The 26,880-nt window shown below is 39.1% G+C and overlaps 1 protein-coding gene across 7 annotated transcripts in view; it reads right to left on the bottom strand.

The window, feature by feature from the left end:
• The window catches only part of MPPED2 (metallophosphoesterase domain containing 2), a 206,576-nt gene that overhangs the window by 58,763 nt on the left and 120,933 nt on the right, over positions 1 to 26,880 (bottom strand). For all 7 annotated transcript variants that reach the window (XM_064512889.1, XM_064512887.1, XM_064512886.1 and 4 more), the window contains one exon: positions 11,711 to 11,892. In XM_064512889.1, coding sequence (XP_064368959.1) covers positions 11,711 to 11,892 — 182 coding nt within the window. The remainder of the gene's footprint in view (positions 1 to 11,710; positions 11,893 to 26,880) is intronic.

Below are 26,880 nucleotides of genomic sequence, written 5' to 3' on the forward strand. Positions count from 1 at the left end.
AAAGGTCTTAAGAGCACGGACTGCTGTCTAAAAGCAGTACTTCAGTACTTTTTAATCACTCTGAAAATGTAACTTAGGTGCTAAAGGAATTAGGTGCTTTTGAAATTTTAATCTGTGATCATTTGTGATTTTACTTGTAAATGTTTGCTATAAAAAGCAGCTTTGATACGGAAAGGTTTTCTTACATGCTCTCTGATGGTGATGCTGATGTCAGTTGGGAATTGTTTCTTCCTTTCGTAAGTTACTGAACTAAACTCCTTTTCTAGAGGCAGACCAATATCCATCTGACAGCTCTCCTTACTATATTTCAGAATTACCTTCATGGTTCCTTCACAGATTTTTTACAGGGAGAAGAAAAACAAAACAAACAAAGAGAAAGTACACAAAGAATAGTCAACTAAAAATACTCCGGTAGATGTCTTTGTGAACCTCCAGTATCATTTATCAGCACCTTTTGTGAAGCCCGTGTTTAAATTTATTATTCTAAATAAACATAAACATTCCATCACAGTCTTTCAAGATGAACCTGGATACCAGGAATCTCTTGAGCCTGGTGAGGAAATTCCTTTTAATACCCCAGCCCACAGATAGGTTTCTTAGCTACTAACGGAGACAACCAAATCGTTCCAGCTGTATCATGTTATTACAAGGAACTGAATTCCTCTTATGCATTTTTTTTCCTAGCTATCTGAAGTTGCCTGAGCAGAATAACACGTGCCCTCAGATATTTTTCTTGTAAGTTTAAACACATATACTAATCCCAGGCATCCAAAAGAAAAAAAAAAATATATATATATATATATATGAAAAACGTGAAGCCTAAAGAAAGGTCTAAAGCCATAACCACTCAAATCAGAGCCAGGGACTTCTGAGCTCGAATCTTGCTTCTGCTACTATTTTTTGCCACCTCCTCTCTTCTCCTGGCTTTGGCCAAACCATTTTAATTATCAAATTTTTCTATATGTTACAGCATCCCCAGCATCTCATGATGGAAAGGTCAGACTGAAGTCCTAAAAATCCAAGGCACAGCTCTGACTTTTGGTGGGCAATCCTATGTGGCTAAACATCTCCCAGTTGTCCTTCCAAAGAAGGTGAATGGAAAATACTGTATGTAGTATAAACTGCATCCTGCAGCATGAAGAGTTCACATGCTTCATTTGTGACAGATTTCAGGTGAAACTCCTATCTTTGATATCCTTGCTACTATCAGTATATAGGCCTCTGCCACAGCTGTCTTTCTTCCTCAGTAAAATAAGGATAACAGTAAGCCCCTCACCCCTAGTACACCAAACAAACATTTCTGAAGAAAGTTCAAGGGGTATGTGTGATTATATGCACGCACTTGAATTTACAGTAATATTTTCATGAGGTGCTGCAAAATCCATATGATGCAGCACCTGTTTCCTTCTGTGTATGGAAACACAGCAAAGATTCTGGTGCATGATTAAGTATTTCTCTGTAATTCATGAACTGCTGAGGAATGCAACATTTGGAATTGTTCACCTTCTGTGCTTTCTTCAAAGTAGAGGCCTCTGCTGAATTACTCATTTTAGCCATCATTTCTAGTCTAAAGAAGGCAGAGCTCCCACAAAAAGGTAAGATTTGTAGACCTTAAGTTTTGCAGAATAAAGAAATGACTATGGTTAATCAGAGCTGGTCATGAAGACAAAGTACTAACAGAACAGCTACTGCAGTCACTTACAAAAAGGTAACGATTTATTTCTTATTTATATTCCTTTCTGCTAAGGTTTTGCCCTTTCACCTCAAAGGCAAGCATCATTGTTTTTACAGCTGGCTTCACGGAAGCATTTGTTTATGAATGGCTATATTGCTTCCACTATAACTGTACACACATCCCCTCCAGTAACTCAGTCAAATGCCAGAGCTCATTTTAAGATATACAGCCAGAGCTGTCAGTCATCAAAGCAGTGGCTCTGCCCTCCCTCTGCTCCCAGCACTACCCCTCAGGGCAGGCCAGGCGACTCACTCACATAGCACCGTATCTTCTGAACCATCCTTGCTCCCTCCATTTCCTCCTCCCTTTTCAAACTCCACTTAATGACACAGTACTATAATTTACAACCAGGAGACTACAAATGGGAAATGGTTTTCCCTACAGCACACCTTATAGAGACCCGTGCTGTTCTAGGAACTACTCTGCCAGTGGTTATGAAGGGATGTTAGTCTGGTAACTTTTCTCTTAGGACCATGAGCATTACTAGAGCTAAGACCACCAACCACCAAAGCTTCCACTAGGGACACAAGGTAGCGGAAGGAATGAAGCCCCTTCCCCACAGTCTTCAGGAGAAATCGCCAACCATCTTTCATGCACAAAACTTCCTGGGTGCCTTGCAACTTTTCTGCTCATCTCTCAGCAGTGAACGCAAATACAAAATGCTGCTTAGCTCAGACAAACGTAAGGAAGCATAGCCAACTTTTTATCATTCGTACCCATGTTTTAAACTGAAACTCGCTACGCTTCTGTGGCTGGTTACACTGAAAAAATAAAATACCAACATTGAGGAGAAAAGGAGCTGTTCTACTCTGACATCCAGCCCAGCCTGTAATAGTGATAAGAGTCTGGTTCATCAGAAAACATTTAATCCTGGGGTCTTTGAGGCTCCCTCATCAACAGTTACAGGAAATTCAAAGTACAGAGAGTTCTCAGCTCTCATTTGTTAATTTTATTAACTTGGGAAGAAATTAAGCTCTGGAAAAAGCCAGTGAATCTCCAGTTGACTACTTTACATCCCTGTGCTGTCTCATTTGTCTCTCTCTTCTTTGTAGCCTCTGTCCCTCCCCCAGTTTGATGTTATTTTGTTCCCTTCAGTGTTGGCTTTGCATCTTCTTGCCTCTCTCCTGACAGTGCTGTCCCCTGTTGTGCTGCTTTGTTCCTTCTTTACTAAACGTACCATCAATACTAAGTGAGGTTTTAGTAACCGTCACCTCACAGCTGGTGTGCGGAGTGAGAAAAGAGACCAGAACAGCTCAGGATAGCATCATAAGAGAGGGAAGTGAAGCGCTGCAGTGACTCGAGCCTCCGAGTGATGTTAAGTCCTGCGAAACTCAGTTCCCAAAGCTGCAGAAGGTGCATGGCAAACCGGACCGCACACGCACAGGCAGGCATCAGCCTGGCTCAACGCGACACCGCAGCACAACAGTTCCTCCCACCGTTACACTGGCATAACTGGGAGAAGCTGCCCATGGCTCTTTTCCAGACGAGTAGCATTATCTGAACTACCATGCTCAGAATGACAACGCAGGACAAAGAAAACGGAAATTCAGAAGTTAAGCTCGGGGAGAAGGGACGTTTTCTCCCTACCAGCAGCACCAGATTGCCCATGAATACAATGCCCGGCCTCCAAAATCAATATTCTCCCTAAATAGAGTCAATAGAGATTTCAAGCTCTTCTGCTGGGGGGAGAGAGGGAGGGAGGGGGTGGAGAAAGAGGCACAGGTCTTTCCTTCCCTGCCCTTTTGTGCCAAGGCTCCATCGTTCCGGACGCATTACATTCACAATCTGTCCGAGCTCAAATTCTGAGCTCCAGCCCACCAAAACAAGAGGGTTAACGAACAAGCTACGCAGGCTGGTCACAGCCAGTAAAAAGCAACAATTTACTTTTCTTTAATAAAAAGAAAAAAAAAGTAATTCTTGGAACATTTACTACCCTCTCTTATTCCTATAGGTAATTACTCTAAGACAAGGGTCTGCCAGTCTTGCATTAACATAAACTGCTGCACGATGCTTTTCCGCAGTGTAGTAATGTCCACAATACTGTGAATAAATGCTAACATCTGAGTTTTAAGCCTGATTCAACCCCTCCATCTAACATTTTTAGATCTTCACTCTCAGTGGTTGTTCAGCCACAAAAAAAATCATTTTATACAAACCAAAAATGCAAGGTAACATTTTTGTAGCTCAGATTAAGGTAATCTCACACACTTCCCCACATGCAAAACCGAAAAGAGATGAGGGTGGGGGGAGTGGAGGGAGAGTGCAAAACCCTCAGATCATTCCTGCTGTCTGCTAGGTTCTGTAGTTGTATACAATATAAAATAACAGAGAGGTGATTAAAAGGAAAAAAAAAAGCTGTAATAGACAGGACATTGCCAACCAGCTTTAAATTGAATTACACAGCCTGCTAATCTTTACGATGAGATAAAATTTCTTTGAACACTACACATTACACTAAAATCTGCAGTGCTTTCTCCCCCTAGCCCCAACCTCTCTCTGCTCAAAGCAACTCCTCCACCCCTGCAACCATTGTTCTTACTAAGCAGGAATGTGATGCTCTACTAACTGAAAGACCCTTTTTAAAATTAGATACTATTAATATGGTGTGTGATGTGAAAAATTTGAGAGAGATTTTTGTACTCCGTATTTTTGATGCAACATTTAATTTGTAAGTGACAAAATAAATCGATGGTGTGCAAAGAATACACACTTTGACTGCTTTCCATTGAAATCGTTCTCGTATTATGATACACAGCCGCAGCAGCAATGCTTGAGGAAGAATCTGATGACAATGTCCATAAAACTTTCTGTTTGGGTAGTATTACTTGTTTCATGTCTAGTCAATGCAATGACCACAAATCTTTGTTCTACTTTAAAGGAGATTTGCTGGAAAAAAGGGAAGTGAAAGGAAGAATTATTTTGGTTATTTTATATGTTTGTTTTGGTTATGGTTCTCTGTTTGAAACCTGATCCTCCCTCCCAACAGTAGTACAGGGAAGCAGACCTAAGAAATGACAGAGTAATCATTGTAATTAAAAGTCCTGACTGAGAACTGTGCAATACTTTCCAGTGCTCACTGGCTCCCACTTTTCACTGAAAATTACCAAATATGTTAGATTTAAACATATAAAGAAACAACTCAATCTGGAACATTATTCTTTTTGAAAGCAAATTTAACCTGAGCCAAGTATTCTAATGACCTTCAGATACCACTTTAAATTTTAGTTTGATTGATCATGGCAAGTTGTATAGAGAATATAACACTGTATTTCTAGTAAGTTATAGTGACTACAGTGTAAAAAACAAGCTCAAAGTTTCTCTGCATTCCATCAACAGATAGTAAAAATAGTTTCATCTGAAATTTCTTTATGAAAAGTTACCAGGAAAACCAAAAGCAAGACCAAAAAACAACTGATCAGACATGAATAAACTTACACTGCTCCTCACGCAGCAATTCCATTTAAGTCAGCAGAAATTTTGCATTTTAAAAAAAGTGTGTCTGAAAAGTAACTTCTTCTGTTTCACCTTCAAAATTATACTTTAAGGGGCTGCTTTCCACAAAGCATGTAGTAAATAACTGCCCACAAGTAGAAGATAAATATATTTTAAAAAAAAACCCAAGAATAAGCATAGCGCAAAAGTAGAATTTTACATTATTTTGTATTTTATACTTTCGTTTTCACATTTTTCGATAGATTGGTACAACATGGTAAATGTTATTCATCTTTCTTATCACAGAAAAATGCACATGGCTGTATTTTCCCACAACTTCATACAGTAAAACGTAACATTCACGTTACTTTCGTATTCCTCTGAGAAGAACAAATTTAAAAATAGCATTACTATGCCTAAACAATGTTTATGTAAAAAAAAGCTGAACATTGATGATTTAGTCAAGAGATATGGCAATTTAAAACAAAGTCCAAATGAGAATTCAACAATGACATTAAAGACAGTTCAAGTTAAAACAAAAGCAAAGGAAATACTGTAGTGGTAGTGCAATAAAATCTAAATAACCCTGGAAGCTTTTGAAAACTTTACATTAAAAAAAGTAATACATACCTCAGAGAACTAAACAAGTAAAGAAAAACTAAAACTTCAGTAAGACTCTAGATTCCACCACACACATGTATTTTTTTAATAAAGAAATTGCGCTGACATATTTCACGCTCGTAAAATTCAGCATCTATTTGCAATTGGAATTAATAAGCAGGCAGGCACAATGAAGCTGCCTGTCCAGGCTTGCCAGCGCACCTGAAGGTCTCAATTATTCTCCAGTTCTGAACATCTCTGCAGGAAGCAGCCAGCAAAGTTTGGGCCCTGCAAATCACACAAAACTCCTAAGGGTATGAGCAGGATCACAGAATGCCAACACCAACAGAAGAGTCAAATGTCTCAGGCAGCACCAGCTTGAGCTCTTGTTCAAATACGTGCATCTTGTCCCAATGGCTGAAGCCCAGAGAGGCTTCCCACAGAAGCCACTCACAGAAGACACAGCTATTTTCAAAATTAGACTAAGAGCTTTTGGAGGAAGTTGCTTCCCTCTCTCTCAGAACAGCTGTGCAAAACTCATACATGCTTACAGGCTTAAAGCCACATCAGCATTTTCTTTCACTTTCAATGAATGCAAATTTTTTCCAAGAGTTAAGAGTTTTGCTCATCAAAATGGTATTTTATGTTTAGTCACTTAATTATTCATTCTAGCTATAACAAGTGGAGCAATACAGGGTTCAAAATATGTTCCAGATGGTAAGAACAGAAATCAGAAATAAATCAGTTTATTAAAAATAGGAACAGATTTGTTTTTATTGCCATAATTTTACTTTAAAATATTCGGAAGCTTCCTTTTGGTTCTAAATTAGTTCACAATACTTTGAGCTAATATTCCTCTGAACGTGGAGTACTTCAGAGCTTACTGGCTCATTTTTATAAAAAAGTTTCATGTCAGATGCTAAAATAATTCACATTAGAAACGTATTTTTAAGGAGCAAAGGGAATAAAAAGTTCTGAAGGACAAACAGTTGGCCACAATGAAATTATTTTCAATGTATGTAAGCAAAAGGAACACGCTCGGACAAAACCCTAAATACGATATTCCTGGATAGGAGATCATGCCCAAGTAAGATGTGAGAAATGCAAATTTTCTGGTGAGGAAAACAAATAAACATGACTTAGGAAAAGACGACATTAACCTAGGGAACAAAATGTAGCAGGAGAGGGAACAACTGCGCCAGACCAGACACACAAAGAATACAAGAGGAATGTGGCCCTGATTTTTTAAACAGTGATAAGAAAAGAGCCTTATCTCTACTGTTTTGTTACAGGTTTTTTTTCAGATTAAGTTATATTATCTTCAAGATCAAACACTATTCTGGCAGGTGTCTGCCTTAAGAGTTTTGGATATAATTTCAAGTTTCAACATGAGCTAACACAGATGGCTAAACGTAGACCAGAACGCACTGTCTGCCCATACCTCCTAGAGCAACGCATCACCTTCAGCGCTCTTCCCATTTGGTCATCTGCTCCACCTTACAGTCAACAATTCCAATCCGAAGCAGCTGTTTTCAATAACCAAACGCCACACGTGAACAAGACCCACTGAAACATCAGTGCTACTAATACAAAAATAAACTTAAACAGAATTGACGATACATTTCTGAGGACCACAGCCATATATGCAGGGTGTCACAAGACAACTGCCACATTAGAAAAGTTTAAACATTCTTCTCGTTTTAAGGAACATAATGGAGGAACTGCAACACAGAAAAAGTCAAATTTTTATTTTAGATATATCAACACCATTTCTACTAAAGGCAAGGGTATATTACAGGTAAGGAGAAATTTGTGCCCATCCAAAACCGTATGTATTTGATTACTGGACTATTCACAAGGTTATTCATTATCCCACAGAAATAGAGCAATAAGAGGATAAAATCTAAAAGAAACATGCATTCAGAACAAAAGCAAGACATGAAGAAAGCACAAAAGAATGATGCTGCCAAATCCCAGAACAACTCAGCAAAAATATTAGCTCAGCTTCACAGCTGTAAGCTGACAGCGCTTTCACCTGCTGGATTTATCCATATCTATCATAGGAGAATTCTGCCTAGTTTCCTGAGTATATTACAGACTTTATTACAAACTTTGTATGAATAAGGAAAAAAATCAAGGAAGTCAGGCCATAAATAAGGGGCAACCATTATACCAAAAAAAAAAAAAAAAAAAAAAATTTGGAGAAGACGACTGGCTGTTTGATAAAAACGGCTAAAAGAGATGCAAATCATTTACATTCAATAAACATATCATCACTCATTAAAGATACATCTGCCTGAATTTATCTTTGCTTTTTCTTCAATTCTTTGAAGTCACTTCCCATCACACAGAAAGGAAATAATTAGATACTACTCTATTTCATTCCCATATATGACTGAATGAGAATGGATGGGAAAAATATGAACAGTGATAATATGCTGAGTACATTCAGTGAAAAATATATTGGGCAACGTCTTAATTCTTCCTCAGTACATAATGCTGTGTTTACTGTAAGGTCAGTTAAGTCACTGTAAGAGATTTTTAATGAAAACAATTATAAATTTAAAATAACTGTGTTTAAAGCATTTAACAGTCACTAAGGTCAAGTGATTATAGTGGTTACAAGACCCAAGGGACATGCTCACACCAAAACAAAGTGAATAAATTACCTCAGCCAGTGTATGTAATCACTAAGTGACCACAGAGGTTATTCAGTGTATGAGCCTAGACAACTTCCTGGCAAAACCAATAACGAAAATTTATCAGCCAAGGGGAAAAAAGCACAAGAATTAGCAAAAGTTCCATGATAGGCTGAGAGCTAGAAGGGGCAGGAGGAAGGACGTAGAAAGCATGCTTTGTGATTAAGGAGGAACGAATGTAATGAAGTGGACAGGCAAGATACCGAATATTTTGCTCAGGAAAAATACCCACCGAGGTATAGAGGCAAATGATGCAAGAAAATATTAAGTCACTGGGTTGACAGAAGTGCTCTCAGTCCTGTAGGACTTTGGCATACAAAACAGCCAGCGAAGTAAAACTTAGGCAGGAGTTCAGAATACTCACCTTCTAACTTTTGCTTTGGCTTTCTGTCAAGAGCATCAGCAAGAAAGTTGTGGACTTATTAATGGGACAGTTACTGTGCCTTAGTTATCCCATTATATCCCCTAGTGCAGACACAGCCCTGTTGTTTTCCCACAAGGTAAGTGAGATGGGCTGTAGAACAAAGCCTCGCTTTGCTCTTGCTTTGATCCCTCAAAGTATGAAAGATATAGATGCTGTGTCTTCATTTCTGCTTTATAACAGGATTGCCCACAAAGAAAACCATCCACACAAAAGATATGAAACCCGCTTCTGTAAGAACAACATGATCTTTGATGGGAATTCTAGGTGCTTTGCTTTGGAGTATGGTCCTACAAAACATGATGAAAAAGATGCATCCTAGTACATGGCAGACAAAAAAAGAATCCTGTTCTTTGTTCCTGCCTGCCACTGGTAAGTATTTATACTATAATCTAAGTGTGTCATCATGTCACAACCCTTAAGGTATTAATTTTCACAATACACCTAGGAAATAGCAAACTGTGGTTACTCCCATCTTATAAATAGCAGTCAGAAATAGAATGGAAAAAGGACATGCTTACATTCGTAGTGTTTGGATTCCAGATGAGAAAAGGAGCGCAATGGAGCCAACATTACCCAATGCAGACAAGATTCCATGGGGGAGTCAACTAGCAGTCTCACTTTATGCTAGCACCCAATAACTGGTACTGTTTTATATACGAAAATGAATGCAGACTCTGTGCATGTAAAAAGGAATGAAAGAGCAAAAGAGGCTTCCTCTGTATCTGAGAGGTAATAGGAAAGTTTCAGGCCAAAGCCGGTAAGTTCTCCCACAGTCAAAGCTTCCAGCCAGTTTCAATGGCACTGACTGCCAAAGAATGCAAAATTTCCCTTCTCATCATCCTGACTTCTACAAGGACTATATATATGCTAAGAAAGCCCTATGATAAAGTACTGAGGCTGGAAGAAAACCTATTCCAAGGTTTATAATTTATATGTTGCAAATGTTAAACCAAGGATGCATGTGATAAAACAATGTCATGAAATAGCTGTTAAAAACAAGGAATGCCAAGTGGCTGCTCATACTGTAAGAATCCCCATGAAAGAATTAAAATAACAATACCAGCATACTCTTGCTGGCTTTCAGCAGTACAAAGTCACCATTTTCAAACACAAAGCACTGGACACAGCCTCTGGCTGTATCAAAACAATACTTGTGTAAGGATCCAAAGGCCAGAGAGGAACTTCGGTAGCCAGACACAGCTCTTAACAGTGCTTAGTATAGATTTTGGAGGTCTACAGTCTCCAGAAGGCAACTCCTTTCCTGGAGCTGCCTGATAGAAAAGGCGTCTGTGAAAACTGAACCTGCTTGAACAGCAGTGCTGCCTGGCTTCCCTGTGAGGACTGGAATGTGGTGGGACCACACCACCCACTCCCAGGAAAGCTGTGCAGCCTCTCACAGCCCTCTGCTTGCTAATCTCCTCCTCCCACCTCCCAACACTTCAACATTTACAGGTTCTTACAGAGAATGCACAAAAATTGAAGAATATGGCTCCTATTGTGTTTTTTTTCTCCCAACCTATGTATATATCCACCTGTTTCTCATTCCTCTTCTTACTTCCCAGACCTGTGATTAAATTCCTAGAAACAGGATGGTTTTTGATCCCATAAAATCTAATATTGCTTTCTGGAAATAAGAATGATGAAACAAAATTTACAGCAATACAGCAGTAACTGGATGCCCCAGTGCCTCTATGCACAGTAGTAAAAAGGGGAGCAAATACTCTTTTAAATTCGGCTATGGCAATTAGAGAAAGTCAGAAGGAAGACAGTAAGAAAGAACAGTATGGAGGAAATGCAAAAGAGGGTGAAAAAGACCAAGAACATGGAAGCTCTTTTATTTTAATAATTACTTTTCTAAACCAGAATGTTCTTCACTAATCTGTGAAGGGTCAGCCAAGCAACTCCAACAGAATAAAGTGAAGCCGTGAAAGGCTTGCAGAGATGTGGCCATCATACAGTGGGCAAGAGAGGGTGCAGTGACTGAGGTACAGCATGATGACAAAGCTATGCTTTCAAAGCTTTTGTATAATGCTGTGACTTCATTCCAGGAAGAAAACATTTCTGGAAGATCAGCTGCTTCAGTCACCTTCACCTCTAAGTATTTCTAGCATAAGCAGTGCCATGGCAGTACATAGCCAGCCCACCAGCAGTATTTGTAACAGGAACACTTTGCAGACGTTCCCCTCCTTCATTTTAGTCTTCTGCTGTTGCAGCCTAGCTGCCCTCACCCGTAGCAACACACCATCAATGCACAGTTAGCAAATTCAGCAGAATAAGAAATGCTTCTACCTACGAAGCTCTCAGCGTCTGCGTTCCAAGTTAAAATACCAGTACTCTAACTCAAAGGGGCAATCATGTGAATACCACCACAACAAAATTCCCCCTCTTTCAAACAGTATTTTTGATGTTGCCACCCTATACTGCAGAAAAAAAGACTTCCATAAAAATATTTGGTAGCTTTCACCACCATTTTAAAATACGATAAACCTGAAATTCAGTAAGCAATATCTTCGGTTGTGGACATAAAACTATGCAACACTGTATCAGGCGCCTTCACCCCTTACTGCACACAGAAGGCTACGCAGTCCTTGTGCTGGAATGACAGTATCTTTCCCCTCAAGATAGTGCAGAAATAAAGCCAAGACTCTAAATTTGTCTTGATTAACAGAATCATACTAAAGCTAGAAACACCACATCACATGAGGGCAAGTGAAGAAGGGTAGGGGGGATTTCCAAGTTCTCTAATTCAATTAGGAGGCAGTGACTGACACTTGGACAGGAGAGGTTAATTGGGGTCACCAAAACGCAGTAATTCCTTACCTAACCAGTCATTAAACTTCTTAACCTCTGAGGGCAGTCCCAGTTCGGTGAAATCGCCCGTGTGGAGAAGGATGTCCCCATAAGGCATCTGGATGCCATCTGTTCTGGAGTGCGTGTCTGAGACGCAGACAAATCGCGTGTGGCCCGCTGGTTTTGGAGTGTCATATGGAATAGGGTCGACCCTAAAGCAGACACAAAGATCTCATAACAGTTACGAGATTAAATTCCTCACATCTCATATTTCAAATATCAACACAAATCTATCTATATGTAATTGTACGTGCGCGCACACACACATTTATAGACACGCCATGCTGAAAAAAAAGACTCCATAATGCAACACCATCAAAAATCCAGAAGGGCCCACAATGCTTGTCAGAAACTTACCTGTCAAGGAAGGAAGGTTAAAAAATACACGATATGGCTAGTTTCTGATAATTTAAACATTGGTAAATGTTTAGAATGTTTAGAAAATGGGTTAATATAAACATTGGTGAAAATGGTTTTTAGAAACTTTGAATTCAGACACATCTTCTTCCATCACCTGCTTTCTACCTGAAGAGGTGCACAGGCCACTGAGTAACAACTCTAGCAGGTGTCCGGCCACAGTCTCTCACTTGAGTTAAGCAGCTTCACATATGATTTTGTTCTAGGGCATAAACACCTTTATTGATTCCAACAGGAATATTTGTTTACACAGAGTCAGGTACATTCAGCAGTGCTGCGATGAAGACTGGAAACTGAGGAATTGAGCGTACTGGTAACTCCTTACTCTCTCACACAAAATCTTGAGCCCATCTTCCAAGTTCTATAAAGTCAGGAACTGATGTCATAGAGCATTAAGCAACCCTGGATAAAAAGCAATTCTTAACGATATTAACAATTTAGTTCATATGGCTATTGGCAAGCTACACTTTGTTAAAGTGATCTTACCAACTGCAACAAGTGACCCAGCATAGAAATTTGGCTTTTTTCTTCATTTAAGCGGAATAGAGAAAAATAATAGGGAAGAGACAAGTGATTTAGGCATACTTAGGGGTTAGACATTCTAGTTTGTATCAAAGTAACTTAAAGTATAAAAGGCAACCCATCACCCTGTTTGGGACAGCAATGTTTCACTGCAGAGTTATCCTGTTTTGATTTACTCAACTTTGATTTGCTCAATTTGTCTTCTTTTGAGACAGCCTGAAATATCATGCTATAAATTAACATCTGAATAACAGAGCATCTGGATTAACACCACAGAAAAGCCCATCCCAACTGCACAAAATTTCAACCCATTCCAGTGATGGGCTACTTTATTTATGGTTAGAGCTTAGTTTGAGCTAGAAATTTTGTGGTAATGCAGGAGCTGCATTGGAACAACGGTCCCGCTATGTCTCAAACCACCACAGCAATGAAAACAAGTTCTATGTATTTTAAAGTACCCAAAATAACAGTATTCTAAGACTTACTGGGATGAACTGGCACAACAACAGACATTCAAGAATTGTTGCCCAAAAGCAAAAAGAAAATTAAACAGACTGTAGTAGATTTGCTTTCCACACTGAATGAAAAGAAAAGCAAGTAACTAGCACAAATGACTGGGAATCTGTTTTCCTTAAATACTCATATTTTTATGAGGAGATGTGTGACCAGTAACAGAAAATAAAACACAAATCCTGAGAAAATATAGGCCATGGAAGTGTTTCTTTATCTTTTCTAACATAGATACATCCTCACTTATGTACTGAACCGTATGGAAACTTACTCTTAACTTTGGCTCCTTACATAGGTGAGAGAGGCCAAAAGGATCTTCCAGGGAGTGATTCAGCTCCCTGTACTGGGAATAGTTTATAATGATTCAGGAAACTGAAGCCCTATAGGGATTGGCCTCCAATGGAAAAATGTCGAGGTTGACACACAAAGGTTTTACTGAATTTGTTTTTTATTTGACAGAATATTTACTAATAGCTTGAATTCTAGGCATGTAAGAAAAGGGTGGGGGATCTTATTAGTTAGACTGCATTGTCTGGGTAGCAGAAAGGAGGAGTTCCAATCGAAATGTATTAACCATAAATGCACATTTGGTTGCCCCGATCCACTGACTTAACTTGCGAAATTCAGGCTCTACAAGATGCTGTTTGTTTTAATATGGTCTTTATTTTACAGACAGATGTTTTCTGCAAGACGAACTGCATGCAAAGGGGCAGTTTCGTAAATTCTTTTTTCTTTTTTTTCACCCTCCTTTTCTTTCTTTCTCGTCTTTCCGTGCTGGACTTCCTTTTCCTCTCAAAGCACCAGCTATCATTAGTTGGGGCATATAACTGGTTATCACTACAGAAACCCACTACAAAACCTGAACTCCAACAATCAATAGATCTTTCTTCTCTACCAGAATTAGAAATTAATAAGATTGTTACCATAGAGAAAACTCACTTATCCACTGAGATCATACTGGCAAGCTAGACAGAACTGTGATTACAGGCCATAGCGCTTTCTTATCTGGTCCTTCCTCCCAGTTATTGGAGGTAAATTGAAACCTTTTAGAAATATGCCACGGAGTAAACATGGGGGATTCTGAATCAACATCTCCACACTTCCAAGCATGTTTTCTCCAGACAGCACAAAAAATGAACACCCACTTCATCACTACCACATGCCATCGCTACCACATGCCTCGTTCAGATTGGCTCTGCATGAGTGATGACTAGCACTGTCTGCCTCTGTGGAGTCCCCTTCTGTTCCTACGCAGCCACTATGCTTTTCCTATTTCCCTGCAGTTTATTCACGAACTGTTCTGCTTTACACAATCCCTGTTAGCGTGTGACACTGAAATCTGGTTTAGGATCTTTTCTATTCATGCAATGACTTGACTTACAGAAAATTCCATAATCCAAATTCATTAAGTTTCTGATCCCTCCTTCTCCTCTTTACATACACTATGATGTTGCCAAGTAACCTTTTTTCTATATCTAAACTTAATTTCTCCTCTATTCACTTGTGCTCGGCTAGTAAGTACTTGAAAGTGAGATACTGAAGGTTATTGTGTCCACCCCATCAATTTTGTCTTACTCAAAACAGTCCTTCAATAGAAACTTAATAAAAGGGGTGTTATTGTTAATCCTAAAGGTTCACATTTTCTTTTCATCTATAGCTACTGTATGGGAAAGAGTAATGCAAGATTTTTATTTATCACTGTAACACAAAAGGTTTGGCCTCTGAACTTGGGAGACCATCTACCGCAGAAGGCAAGGAGTTACCTTTTCACAGCTTTTGGCTGACACCGTTAGCAGGCTTCTACCTGGGCTGTGAACACCACATCTGTTCTTCTGGTGGTCTGCTCACCCCACAGTCTAACAACTGGAGATTACAGACTGGCATTTCCAACAGCTCTGTAATAGCTGTGCATCTGACTCTTATCGCAGTTCAGCAGGATATAAGAAAGTAATTATTTCTGCTCACTGTTGAGTCTCTGCCAAATCAGAACACGTACTTATGAAATTCAGTGGATTCTTTACCAATTGCTTCAAACACAATGCATCCAGCCAACTCTGACATGCTCCACCACCACCAAAACTTTATTTTTTCAGTCTTCCTGAGCTGGCAGACTGAAGCACTTTACAGACTATTCTACCACTGCATTTCGGAAAGTGTGCTCATAGAATGATACAGTAAATGTAATGCCAGCTTAATTTAAATGTTCATGTCTGGATTAATACAGTAACCAGAAAATGGAAAACAACATAACAAAATATTGAAAAGTATCAAAATGAAAGAAGAGTTTTTGCCTTAAGTTAGTAAAAAAATGTGGGCATCTAACTTTCACTAGAGTCAGCTGGTGACAGGTACTCATCTATCCTAAGACAACTTGCACCTTAGAAAGACCAGGCATTTTTTCAAAAGTTTATGTAAGGCCCAGAGTGAAATCCCATAGGGAATCTGAGCAATACTGCTTTCTAAGATGATGATGGTAATGTAAGATCTGTCACATTTAAAGCATTCATGACAGGGGTTTAGAAATCAAAAGGACAATGTAAACTCCCTACACTTCTATCAAGACCTTGCTTATCAGATAATTACTTGGCTTAACTAAACTGCCTTTACAATCGGTTGTTCTCATTTAGAGTAAGAGCTCCTCAGATGTAAACCTCAAATTTACGATTCTTCACAACATTGCTGCAATTTAATAAAATGAGAATATAAACCAAACTCTGATTTGGCTTACTCATCAGCTACCACTGAACACATTTAATAAAATGAGAATATAAACCAAACTCTGATTTGGCTTACTCATCAGCTACCACTGAACACTATCTTCCTCCAAAACCACAGCTACGATGGTGGTCCCAAGACACCGTGGCCTTTAAAGGCCACATGCTGCAGCAAGAAAGCTCAGTGTTGCCCTCCTGTCCTGCTGGCTATACATACAGCAACCCGCATGTGGTGCTGGCTGGGCTGCTGTCACCTGGTTCTGGTCCCAGTACTGCAAAGATCTGGGGTTGGCAGATGTGTAGCTGCCATTTGTCCCTGTAAAGAGGTGATCAAGAAAGAGAGAATCTGCTATCAGTGTCAAAATATTCCTGGCTACTTCTCCAGAGAGAAGGAGGGGGACCAGAGAACAGACAAGCTTCACTGCCCTTCAAAGTGAAAGTCTGGCTCTAGATCTGCTCCTCAGTCAGCCCAGCAATACGCACTCCTTACTTCAGGATCATACCGTGCCACCCATGTGAGCTTATCCCCATCAACAGCTAAAGCTATTCAGGGAGAGCTAGGTATAACCAAGCAAGCTATAATCCTACTCTCACTATGAGTTACTTTGTCTAATAGGGAAAAATTACCAACTTTTACTATGACTGGAAACAACATCAGGCGAGCTGGCAGAATAGGGGGAGTCTAAGCCTAGATGTAGCTGGGAATCACCTTCCACTGAAGAAAGAGCTCATTATATTGCGTGTTACCCTCCTTCAGCTGTTTCACAAGTCATAGTGTAGGCATGGGATCTGCTGACTATACTGTAAGTGCCTGCTGATAATACAACTTTACTCTCAAAACAATGAATGAGATGGTGCTCTAAGATCTCTTTATGAGTTTTTCTTACTTGTGATCAACAAATAAAACATCGAGCCCTAGTTGCATAAATTAAATTCTAGGAAACACTTCCACGAATGAAGAAGAGCCTTCACCCATGGATCTGCACTGCGACTGCACACAACGGCAGGACCAAATTCAGCTCTGTTTTCCCTTCTTTCTTACTTTGCAGATCTCCTTTGTGGGAAGTCACCATTTGCCAATACAATGGAAACAGGCAAAGTTTTGGGTACATTCCCATGAGTACATAGCTGCTCCTGTCAGCTTTGAGCAACATATCAGAAAGAGTTATAGCGTGTAGTAATTTATTCAGATGCCCTTCTCTCCCTTCCTTTTCTTCCTCCTCCAAATGCACAGTTTCTGATGTAGAAATTCTTTACCTTTTTCAGAGATGTTCTGAGGCAGAGATGGGTTTTATCTGACAAGGAACACGAAGCCATGGCTTCATTTACATTTAAAAAATGGATACTGATAGGAAATTAAATAATTGAACGCTGACCAGCAACGTAGAAGTTAACAAGAATGGCTGGATTCAGAAACTCATCCAGGAAAAAATTGTGCCTTTCACATGCATGGCGACAAAGGACATGATTTAGGATGTCAAAGCATGGAACAAGTATGTAAGCCATGTATTTCTGCTCAAGCTTAAACTAGTTACTCATAGTGATGTCTTATAAATCAGCAGCACTAGTGAAGTACCTCGGAGACAAAACGGCAGTACAGCCCTCCAAGAGACATATCTGCAGGCAGAGTTACACTGGGTTCCTGTTTTTAAAGAAAGGTTAGAAAAGACGCAACATCATTTTTCTGAAAGAAGTGAAAGTTTTGATTCCAAAGCGTAATTCTGCATGGATGACTTCAAGAGCTGAAAAACACTCTGGCTCTGTTAACTGGTCCCCTGGAATGCCTCTGTTTAGGGAGGTGAACCCTCAGCCTTTTCACTTTCCTGCTCACTTGCTTTTTGAGATAAGCAAGTCAACCCCCAAATCTTCTCTTATAGCAGAATTCCCAAGAAACCAATTCATCCATGCAGATAAAATAAAAATCTTAAAGTTCATCCAGGAAGAATTTCCAGTTCCTAAGGAAGAATGAATCACTCAGATGAATGCAGCACCTATGCTGAATAAAACATTTACAGATGCACAAATATTTCTCCTCCTCAGTAAGTTTCAAACAGCAGTACTATTATTTACAGTCTTACTTTTTAAACAGGATTTGTCGTCTTTCCTGCAAGTGAACAGAGGCAAGTGCAAAAGACCACGTAATTTTACCCTTTCCAGACTCACCAGACATATGGAGGGTCCTGAAACACATGGGCCCATGTCTCTCCCAGATTTTATCACAGTATATACTGTTTTCTCATCTTTTAAAAATTTCTCCATCAGGTTATATCTATGCTTGCATTTGTAGCTTTGTTTTTATGACATCTAAATTAGCATTCATTCTTGGTCAATTTAACAACAGACTTTTGTTTACAATATAAAGTCTGTATGTGTTGTTGCTCTTTCTCTACTGTTTTGGAGGTCATTTGGAGACACATGATCCAGTTAATTTTCTCTATTAAAAACATATCTCTGTTATTAACACTTTTTAAATATCACCTATTCAACTTTCGAAGCTTTTACTATGCATAGTGATGGTTTTATTTATTTGCAATTTAGCTTCCCCTTGCAAAATATTCAAACTGTTCCTGCTAACCCTATTTTCAAAATTTGTAAACCAAATACTTTTTGAAAGAGCCATTTAGCTCAGTATGTTTATTTTAGGATCAAAATACAAACATCTTCTGCAAAAACACTTACAGAAAGTTTGGTTTTAAGTGCTTAGTTCCCTTCTGAGCTATGGCAACAAAAGATAATTTTGTTTGAATTGGAAAATGAAAGCAATAGAGTCTCTACATCTTCATCTTCTTCCTTCTCTGAATGCAAACATCTGCTTCTACACATACTCCCTCTGGCATATGACGTTCATGAGAAGAGAATGGGAATATCTGTGAAAACGTCTTGTTACTGTACTGACAGCATTTGTTGCTGTAGCCAAATCGCATGTCTTTGTTGTATTGTGTTATTTGTTATTTCTCTTAGATTCCCAAGTCTTGAAACCGAGTGATCATGTGAGAACTGTGGCTTTAATTATTTTCTTTTCCCCAAATACATCAATAGCTCTCTCAGTTAGAAGAAAAATGCATGAAATGCACAAGTATGTGTTGCAGAAGTTCAAGAAATGGAATGAAAATAGAAGAAATGTGTAATCTTTCTTATTAAAAAAAGAATCTCATGAGTATTGGGCCAATTTCATGATTTTTAAAAACGATTTTTAATCCTACAGACTAAAAGAACATCAATATCAAACTGTACACGTCTACATCCTGGAACAAAAATTCAACATCCGAATTTAAAATCTTTAGTTCAAAACATTAACCTAAGTCTTTAAATGTAGTGCCATTTAGCTTACTTATCACGCTGATCTGAATACTGACACATTAATCAAGACTTGTCACACTATATTAAAAACCTAAATTACAGCATGAAGCATGGAAGAGATATGATGTCCCTATTCCTCGTTAAAACTCAAAATCTTTTGAGTTGCTTCACTCCTACGATGTCACGATGGAGCAAGCGTTCTGCGCCTGCACGGCTCTACAGCTGCGGCTCCCGCAGCTAGCCAGTGGCCTCTCTGCTAGTCCTGCTTTCCGTACTCCAAAGTCATGCCCTGGATGCGCTTCCCTCATTCTGTACAACTTGGAAGACCCACACCTCTTTTCTTTCTTTTGAAGCACTCTTATTTCTCACCATATCACCCTGATGGCACATCCCACACCCCAGACCACCCCACTGCAGGAACCACAGCGGCAGCGGCACGCGCAGGGACAGCACAGCGCTCCTGCCCCGTACACGCTGTCTGCTGCACCAGCCCGCTGCCAGCCAGGGAGAGTTAGCACCCCTCCCCACCCCCCAGGAGGGAGCACCAGCAAAAGGGGCACCACTGCGCACGCAACACAGCGAACAACGTATACAGTCAAGACGAAGGCTTTTAAATGATGAAAATGCACAAAAGCACCAACTACAACAAGGGAGGCGAGGGGACTGCTAGGCTGGTCACTAAGCCCTCCCTCCCTCCCCAAGCACCTGCCATTCCCCAGAGGTTTTATCCTACTGTCTCTCTCCTTTGTCCCCGTTCCCAGGCTCAGACATCCCTGGCATCTTTATATCCTTGATGTCATCTCTCTCCACCATGCTGCCCCTCAAACACAGGGCAGGTCTGGGTTTCCCAAGCACAGCTGCAGACCCCAACCTAGACGACACTCTGCAGGGATGAGGGCCTAGTGATGGGAACTGATTTCAAAAACAAGTACGCACCTGGTAAAGGTGATGATTCTGTGATACAACATGTGCTGAATGACACCGCCAAATACCTCTTTCCTCTCAATAAACACAATGAGCACCACATATAGTATTACTTTAGTTGGCCACCATCAGCCACTAATTGTTTAAATCATATATATTACTGCTTTTGTTAACTTTACCCCATCTTCCAGCATGGTCAAACACCAAGAAAACATTTGTTTTGTGTACAAATAAGATCTACCAGTGAGAGTGGTGAAAGGTTCTGGAAACTGTAAAACAGAGATCTGATATTTATTTCAGAGATGCCATTAATTGTGTCACAGTGCAACGTGAAAAAAACCCACATTTACAAATCCACGTGAGAATTCAGTGCACCACTGAGCTTACCGCTAACATTTCCAACAATTACAGCTGCAGGGAAATGATGCATCTTTTCATCACAGGTTTTGGAGCTGCTCTACTTCCAGTGAAATTTATAAGATTAAACTGAAAAGAACAAATCCACTGTCATAATTTGGGCAAACTTAAGAAAATCTGCCTTATGAGGAAGTTATAGGAATACATCTTCTCAGCCCCACATAAACCTCAACTAATTAAGACTCCAAATCCTGTTATTCCCAGATTCTGGTCAGTAATAAAAGCAGAAAAAGGTAAAACCCAAATTTTCTATGGTGTTTTCTGGAGTGGTTAATAGTCACATGCTGCTCTTCTGAAGTACCTAACCTCCTCTGATATTAATGGGAATTCAGAAACTGAAGTGCTTGAGTGCTTTTGAAAATCCTCTTAATCACCACCTTGCGGATTAAATTTCTTTCCAGTCGACAAAGTATCTTTTAAAATTTGGGTGTAAGTGGCTTTCCAAAGGTTACAAAAGCAAAACAGTACTGAAAACAATAGCAACATCAGTATCAGAATCACTCAAAGGTCTAGGCAAAAGATTCTCCTTTAAATAAAACAGTAAATTGCTGTTTTTGTGCTAGTATGGTTTCAATCAAAAGTCATTTAAGAAGTACTTTTCCCACATTCTTTTTTCTGTTGAGGGACTCAGGGGCAGCTATAAATTATACAAAAAAAAATCCTACTTCTGCTAATAAACTTCACCTACTAGGAAGGTATGTCAATAAGTTCTGTATACTGAAGGAAAATTTTTATTTCCTGCCTATAAGCTCTACAAACACTGACTCATTAAATATACTTGGAATGTGAAATCTGGAATCACAAACCCTGCAGAGATATGAATTTATAATCCAATTTTCAAGACAATGAGATCTGAAAGATTCACACTCTGTATCTCAGCTACAGTGAGGGTAAATTAATGTGCAGTATTTCTCCAATTACTTCAATTGCATGAGTCATAAAATGGGGAGGACTTATTTCTAGGGTGGAAACAACAGAGAAGGCTTTTGTAATGGAAAAAAACAAAATGAACTGGATCTCCTGGATAAATTTAAATTATTCGGTTTTGCTCTAACTTGACACTTCAAAAATGCCATCTTCCCCAGAAATTAAGATGATCTGGCTCAGAGAGACAGATGTAGACAATTACTGAGATGATTTATAGTCACAAGGTTCTGACCAAAAGAAAAAAAAGGCCAGTGTAACAGGAATTACTGCAGCATATACTCTGTTTTTGATGCTTATTTGTATTATGAATGAAGTACAGAATGTCCTAACATGTACAAGAGTTCATAAGCATAACGCAGTACTTCTTCTTTGTGGTGATAAAATTCAACGATAGAGAATAACCCTTATGTATTAGGGCAACTGGACTTGGAGGTGCACAAAACTTTCAGGTGAGCTACCTAACTTTTAGAATTAGCTTCCTAATCTGAAATCTGTCTTCATGCTTCAGAAACAAATACTCAGTGCTTACACATCCACAGGATTGAACCTAAAGGGTTTGCAGAAAAACACCTGAGGTTGGCTCTGATTTCTTTTTCTTCAATACATACTGGGTCTAAAGTGTAGTAACTACTTGAAATTTCACTGACTTTCAGCTCAGGAAATTATCTGTGAGTTAGGTAAACAGTGCTAGTAAGAAACTCTGCACATCACCAGATCTGACCTGAAGGCATCACCATCCCAGGGAGGTGATGCGATTCAATCTCCATGCCATCAAAGCCCTCGCCTTCTCCTGAACTGAAAGCACTGATCATGAAAGCACTGATCACGAGACTCTGTCTTCTGCCCTGCCTTACGATTCAACTTCCATGGAGAAGATGGGGCTGAGGCCAAAAAAAATGTTCCAAGGAAGGACAGTTTGCTCTGGACAAACCCCACTAGTTCCGTATTTAAGTTACTATGGGCACACAGTGCCATCAACATGCCTATGAAATTCCCACAGATCTGCAAGCAAACAGAGCAGAACATACAACCCAAATAAAGAGAATTTCTTAGTATTTATATAGCACGTCATAGTATTTTAAGGAAGTAAACAGGCGGGCACTGTCTATCACCTACAAAATCCATTTGTGAATCTGAACCGGCACAGCATGCATACAGAGATACGTGTACCAACACTACGTATCTTTGTGGAGAAAGTTCATGTGTAAGATGAGGTACCTAAGGGAAAAAAACTTGTCTCCACTAGACTGGGTATTTTCTCCTGAATCTAAACTCTTAACAAGCTTTTTGAAGATTTTAATAGTAAAATGCTTCTCATTTAAACCTGCGGATCTAACACCGTGCTCCTACTAAATACTTCTCTCCACAATAGCCATGCAGTCTTAAAAGGCTTGCATTTTTGCCACTCAGTTTCACGTATATGAAGTATTTCAGCCATTGTCAAAGGTTTCTGCCTCTAGCTCCTCTTTTTAAGTATTAAAAGGTTTTCTCCAGGGAAAAAAGATTATTTAGCATAAACAGCAATTTAGCTCTTCTTCTAAAGTCAAGTCCTTGATTTAATGGGAACAGACAGAGGAGATTATTAACTAGCTTCTACCAACAGCTATACTACACCAAAATAAAGGTTCCTACTCAGCATCCTAGTTGCCAAAAAGCTCCATACATTAAAACTTTTGATTGAAACTGTATAAGCTTTCATATTTTTTACAGTCATGCAAATAGTCTAATATTATTTCTATACTCCCCCTAATTCCCTTGCCATAAATTCTTATACCAATCATCTCTGTCTAAACTTGAGCATCTTCACCAAGGTTGAATCAAGCATTCCAGATTCAGATTGGCAGGTAATCCAAATCAGACTCAGAATGTCTAGAAGAATACGAATTTACTTCATATATTTTTTTTTAAGTGGGAGGAAAATGCCAGAACTAAGTTCTGCTCTTAGGTATGCTCTCAAAACTTCACTTTGGGCATCAAATTCTACCGGATAGAATTTTGTACTTTTATCTTTCTATCCCTTATCTTTCTAGTGCTATTGTCTTTGTTACAGCTCGCACTGTCTCCCTGACATACATTTTTAACATGAAGCCTAGTCACAGACAGAACTGGATTCAATCATGAAATACTGCAATTCCTTGGTGACTGGATTGGAGAGGGCTGTAGTGCACTGCACTGTAGATACTGAAAGCAGGTTCTTTTATTTGTGAAAGATTGTGCCAAACACATTCCCAGCTAAAAAGATTATACCAGATAGCTTTCTCTCTCTTTTCTCTCTCTCCTGTATTAACAACTTACGACAAGGAAATCACAGGTCAAATGGTATACATTCCAAAATATTTCAAGATACAAACACTAGTTTGAGGAGAAAAAAGCTTGATAGCTAAAGCTATCTCCCCTAAAGAGGGAGAGAAAAAAAAATACGACGTCTGCACTAGCAGAACACTGCATGAACTTAGCTTCAGCTGGAGACATTCCTCAAAACTGCACAATTCATTCTGACTTGTTTTCTTTCCTTCCCCCCACTCTTTTTCTAAATCTCTCTCATTATTTGGTGTTCTTATATAGTTTCTCCTAAGCAATGATTACTTACAAGCTATAGGCTGCTGAACCCTTTTAGCACAACTGCATCCTTAAAAAAAAAAAAAAAAAAAAAAAAAGCAATGAACATTTTCATTGCACCATCATCAGAACTTGTCTATGGCATTTATCTGACGCATGTATCACATTCAGGCAAACAATATTATGAGAAGCACTTGCTGCATATACCATCAGAATAATTTATTGATAATGTAGTTAACAGGCAGACGTTTTGTGGGCAACCACAGTACTATAGGTTATCTAAGAATATTTCATTTTGCTTATAATTCTATCTTAAAAATTAATGAATTAAAAGTCCTCAGTGGGAATATCTGGGACATTCACACTTATCAGAAGCACTACTGACTTGTGCAGTCAGCAGTTATCCTTACTGTCCTTTATTGTCAAAGAAGTACCCCCCCAAAAAAATCAAATCCAAAAATGAATTACAGAAAGATAGAAAACTGCCTTAAGGATACTTTTCAAAAATTCAATTTTTAAAATGTACTTACCTTCACTTCTATGCCAGTAAAAAAGCAGAGGGGGCAGGGACTGAATGATTTTGATTTCAGTGTTATCCACAAGTCAATTCCAAAGCCAAATAAGCTGAAATCCTCCAATATGCTGCTACTTTATGTGAATAGCTGTAAGGTATTATCATGTATGACTCAGGGATTCTTGCTAATTATACAAACCTGCTTAGCAATCAAGACCTCGAAAACTTTGAAATCTAACTTCTTTCCAAATCAACATGCTGTGCAGTATCAAAATCTTGGTTCCCGTGGCAGATGTGGAGGTGCATCGCAGAAAGTTATTTCTAGGCCAAATATAAAATGCTGATGCTTTGTAGCTTTAAAATTTAGAAAAAGCGTATCACCATGAAAAGCTCCAGGAAGGAGGGAAACAAGCTGCATCACATAACATTTTATAATACAAAATGAGATGCAGGCAGTGTAATTTCACTAACGTGATTCAGTTAACAAGCAATGCAAATGCAATCTCACTGAGTACGCTTTAAAACAAAACAAGGAATTTCATTATTTCCACCACTGCATTAGACATGCAAAAATCATGAAGTGCCCTATCTGCATTAGAACAAACAGAAACCACCATTTCACGTTCAGATGAGAATAACTTAAGTGGGTGAAGTTAATCCCATTGCAGTGGGTGCAGGTAAGATGTAAACTGAGTAACACAACATCTACGCTCACATAATCAGTGGTACATAAGGTCTCATGCACAGAGGTGAACTCCACTGAACTTTAATAACTAAACAGAGAGAAATAATATCTTAGCTCCCCTAAATCACAAATTAAAAAAGAATTATGTGAAAGGATCTTTTTCATTGTTTTTATTTACCTTCTGGTTTCTTAAAGCTTGAGAATACAAAAAGGTTACTCTGAAGTAAGACAGGCTGTGTGATGAATTAAAAGTATCCTAGTTTATCCTATATGACTCACCAGGGATTCTATTTATTAGCAACAGTCCTGTTTTCTGAGTTAGCTCAAGCACTTTATTCCTAGAGAACAGGAGTGTCCACACCAAGAGAAATTCCACAGCACCACCTGCACAATAGCCTTCTCTGAGCTACCTGAATCCATTTTTCCTTGTACAGACACATCCTTACTCTTGATTTATTTTCATGCTTCTCTTTGCACTTATGAGGAAAGTGAACTTAACTCTCTTACTTATATGTATTTTGATAATAAACAACTGTAAATAGTAACTACTGTACAATTCACAATAAAGTACAGAGCTGGCAAGAACAAAATGCATAAATACATGGAATATCAGGGGGCAACCATCATCACTTTTACTAACCTGTGCGGGCTTTTTATTAATCAAAAACATTTTTGCTTGTACTAGGAACATTTGTAAAATTATACTCAGCTACTCATCCACAGTAATTTTTCTGAATGTGCAAATGAAATACCAGTTCTTTTGTCATTATGGAGCAGGAAAAGATACAGTCAGGGAACTGAGTATGATGGAATTTCATGACAGCTTTGCAAGGCCGTAGGGAATTCCTCCCCCCCCCAATAACATTTCTATGAGTTTTCAGCAAAAAAAATTCATTGCTAGACATTCTGTAAAAAGTAACTAAAATTTCCTAGCATCCCTGAGAGGCTGATAACTATTTGGGTGTTTTTTAAGTGAGGAAATAGACAGGCTAATTCAGCAAATTGCTCGAGGAGACAAAAAAACAGAAGCTGTTAAAACCTGGGAACGGCTGTCCTTTAACCGTTTCTTCCTCTACATCTGGATCCATTTGTTTTTTAGTTTTCTTTACATTTCTGCATTCTCACATGGCCACTGAAATTTCCAGTCAGACAGCATGAAGGGCTTGTACTTGTGCTCACTGAAGTCAAAGTTCATAATGACCGTAATGGTGCTGGAATGTGAGTTAAGTGCAACTCTTTCATACCAACATATCAACAGTCATCTATATTCAACAAAATTGGTAGTTAGATTCCTGGTCCTGTGATTATAGTGACTAACTTCCTACGACCTTTCTCCTTCTCCCTCCCCACTCCAAACTGCAGTCAAGAACAGCAGACTCACAGACTGGTTCATAAAGAAAACTGCCCTCCAGGTCACAACTGGCAAGGTATTTCAGTCCGTTCCAGAAATCCCCTCTGCAATTTATTATTCCATCTAGCTCTCTCTAGTGGTTTTCTTTGACCTACAAAATCCAGAGCTCCTTCATCTCCTGCTGACTCTGAAAGACTCGAGAATAACTACATCCTTAAAGGGCAAGACTAGCCCTTTCCAGAACTCAGAGGCTTTGACCAATCCACCTTCCAGAAACTCTACTTCTCCAAACTTTTTACT

The sequence above is a fragment of the Dromaius novaehollandiae genome, chromosome 5 (assembly GCF_036370855.1).
Source record: "Dromaius novaehollandiae isolate bDroNov1 chromosome 5, bDroNov1.hap1, whole genome shotgun sequence".
Lineage (NCBI taxonomy): Eukaryota > Metazoa > Chordata > Aves > Casuariiformes > Dromaiidae > Dromaius > Dromaius novaehollandiae.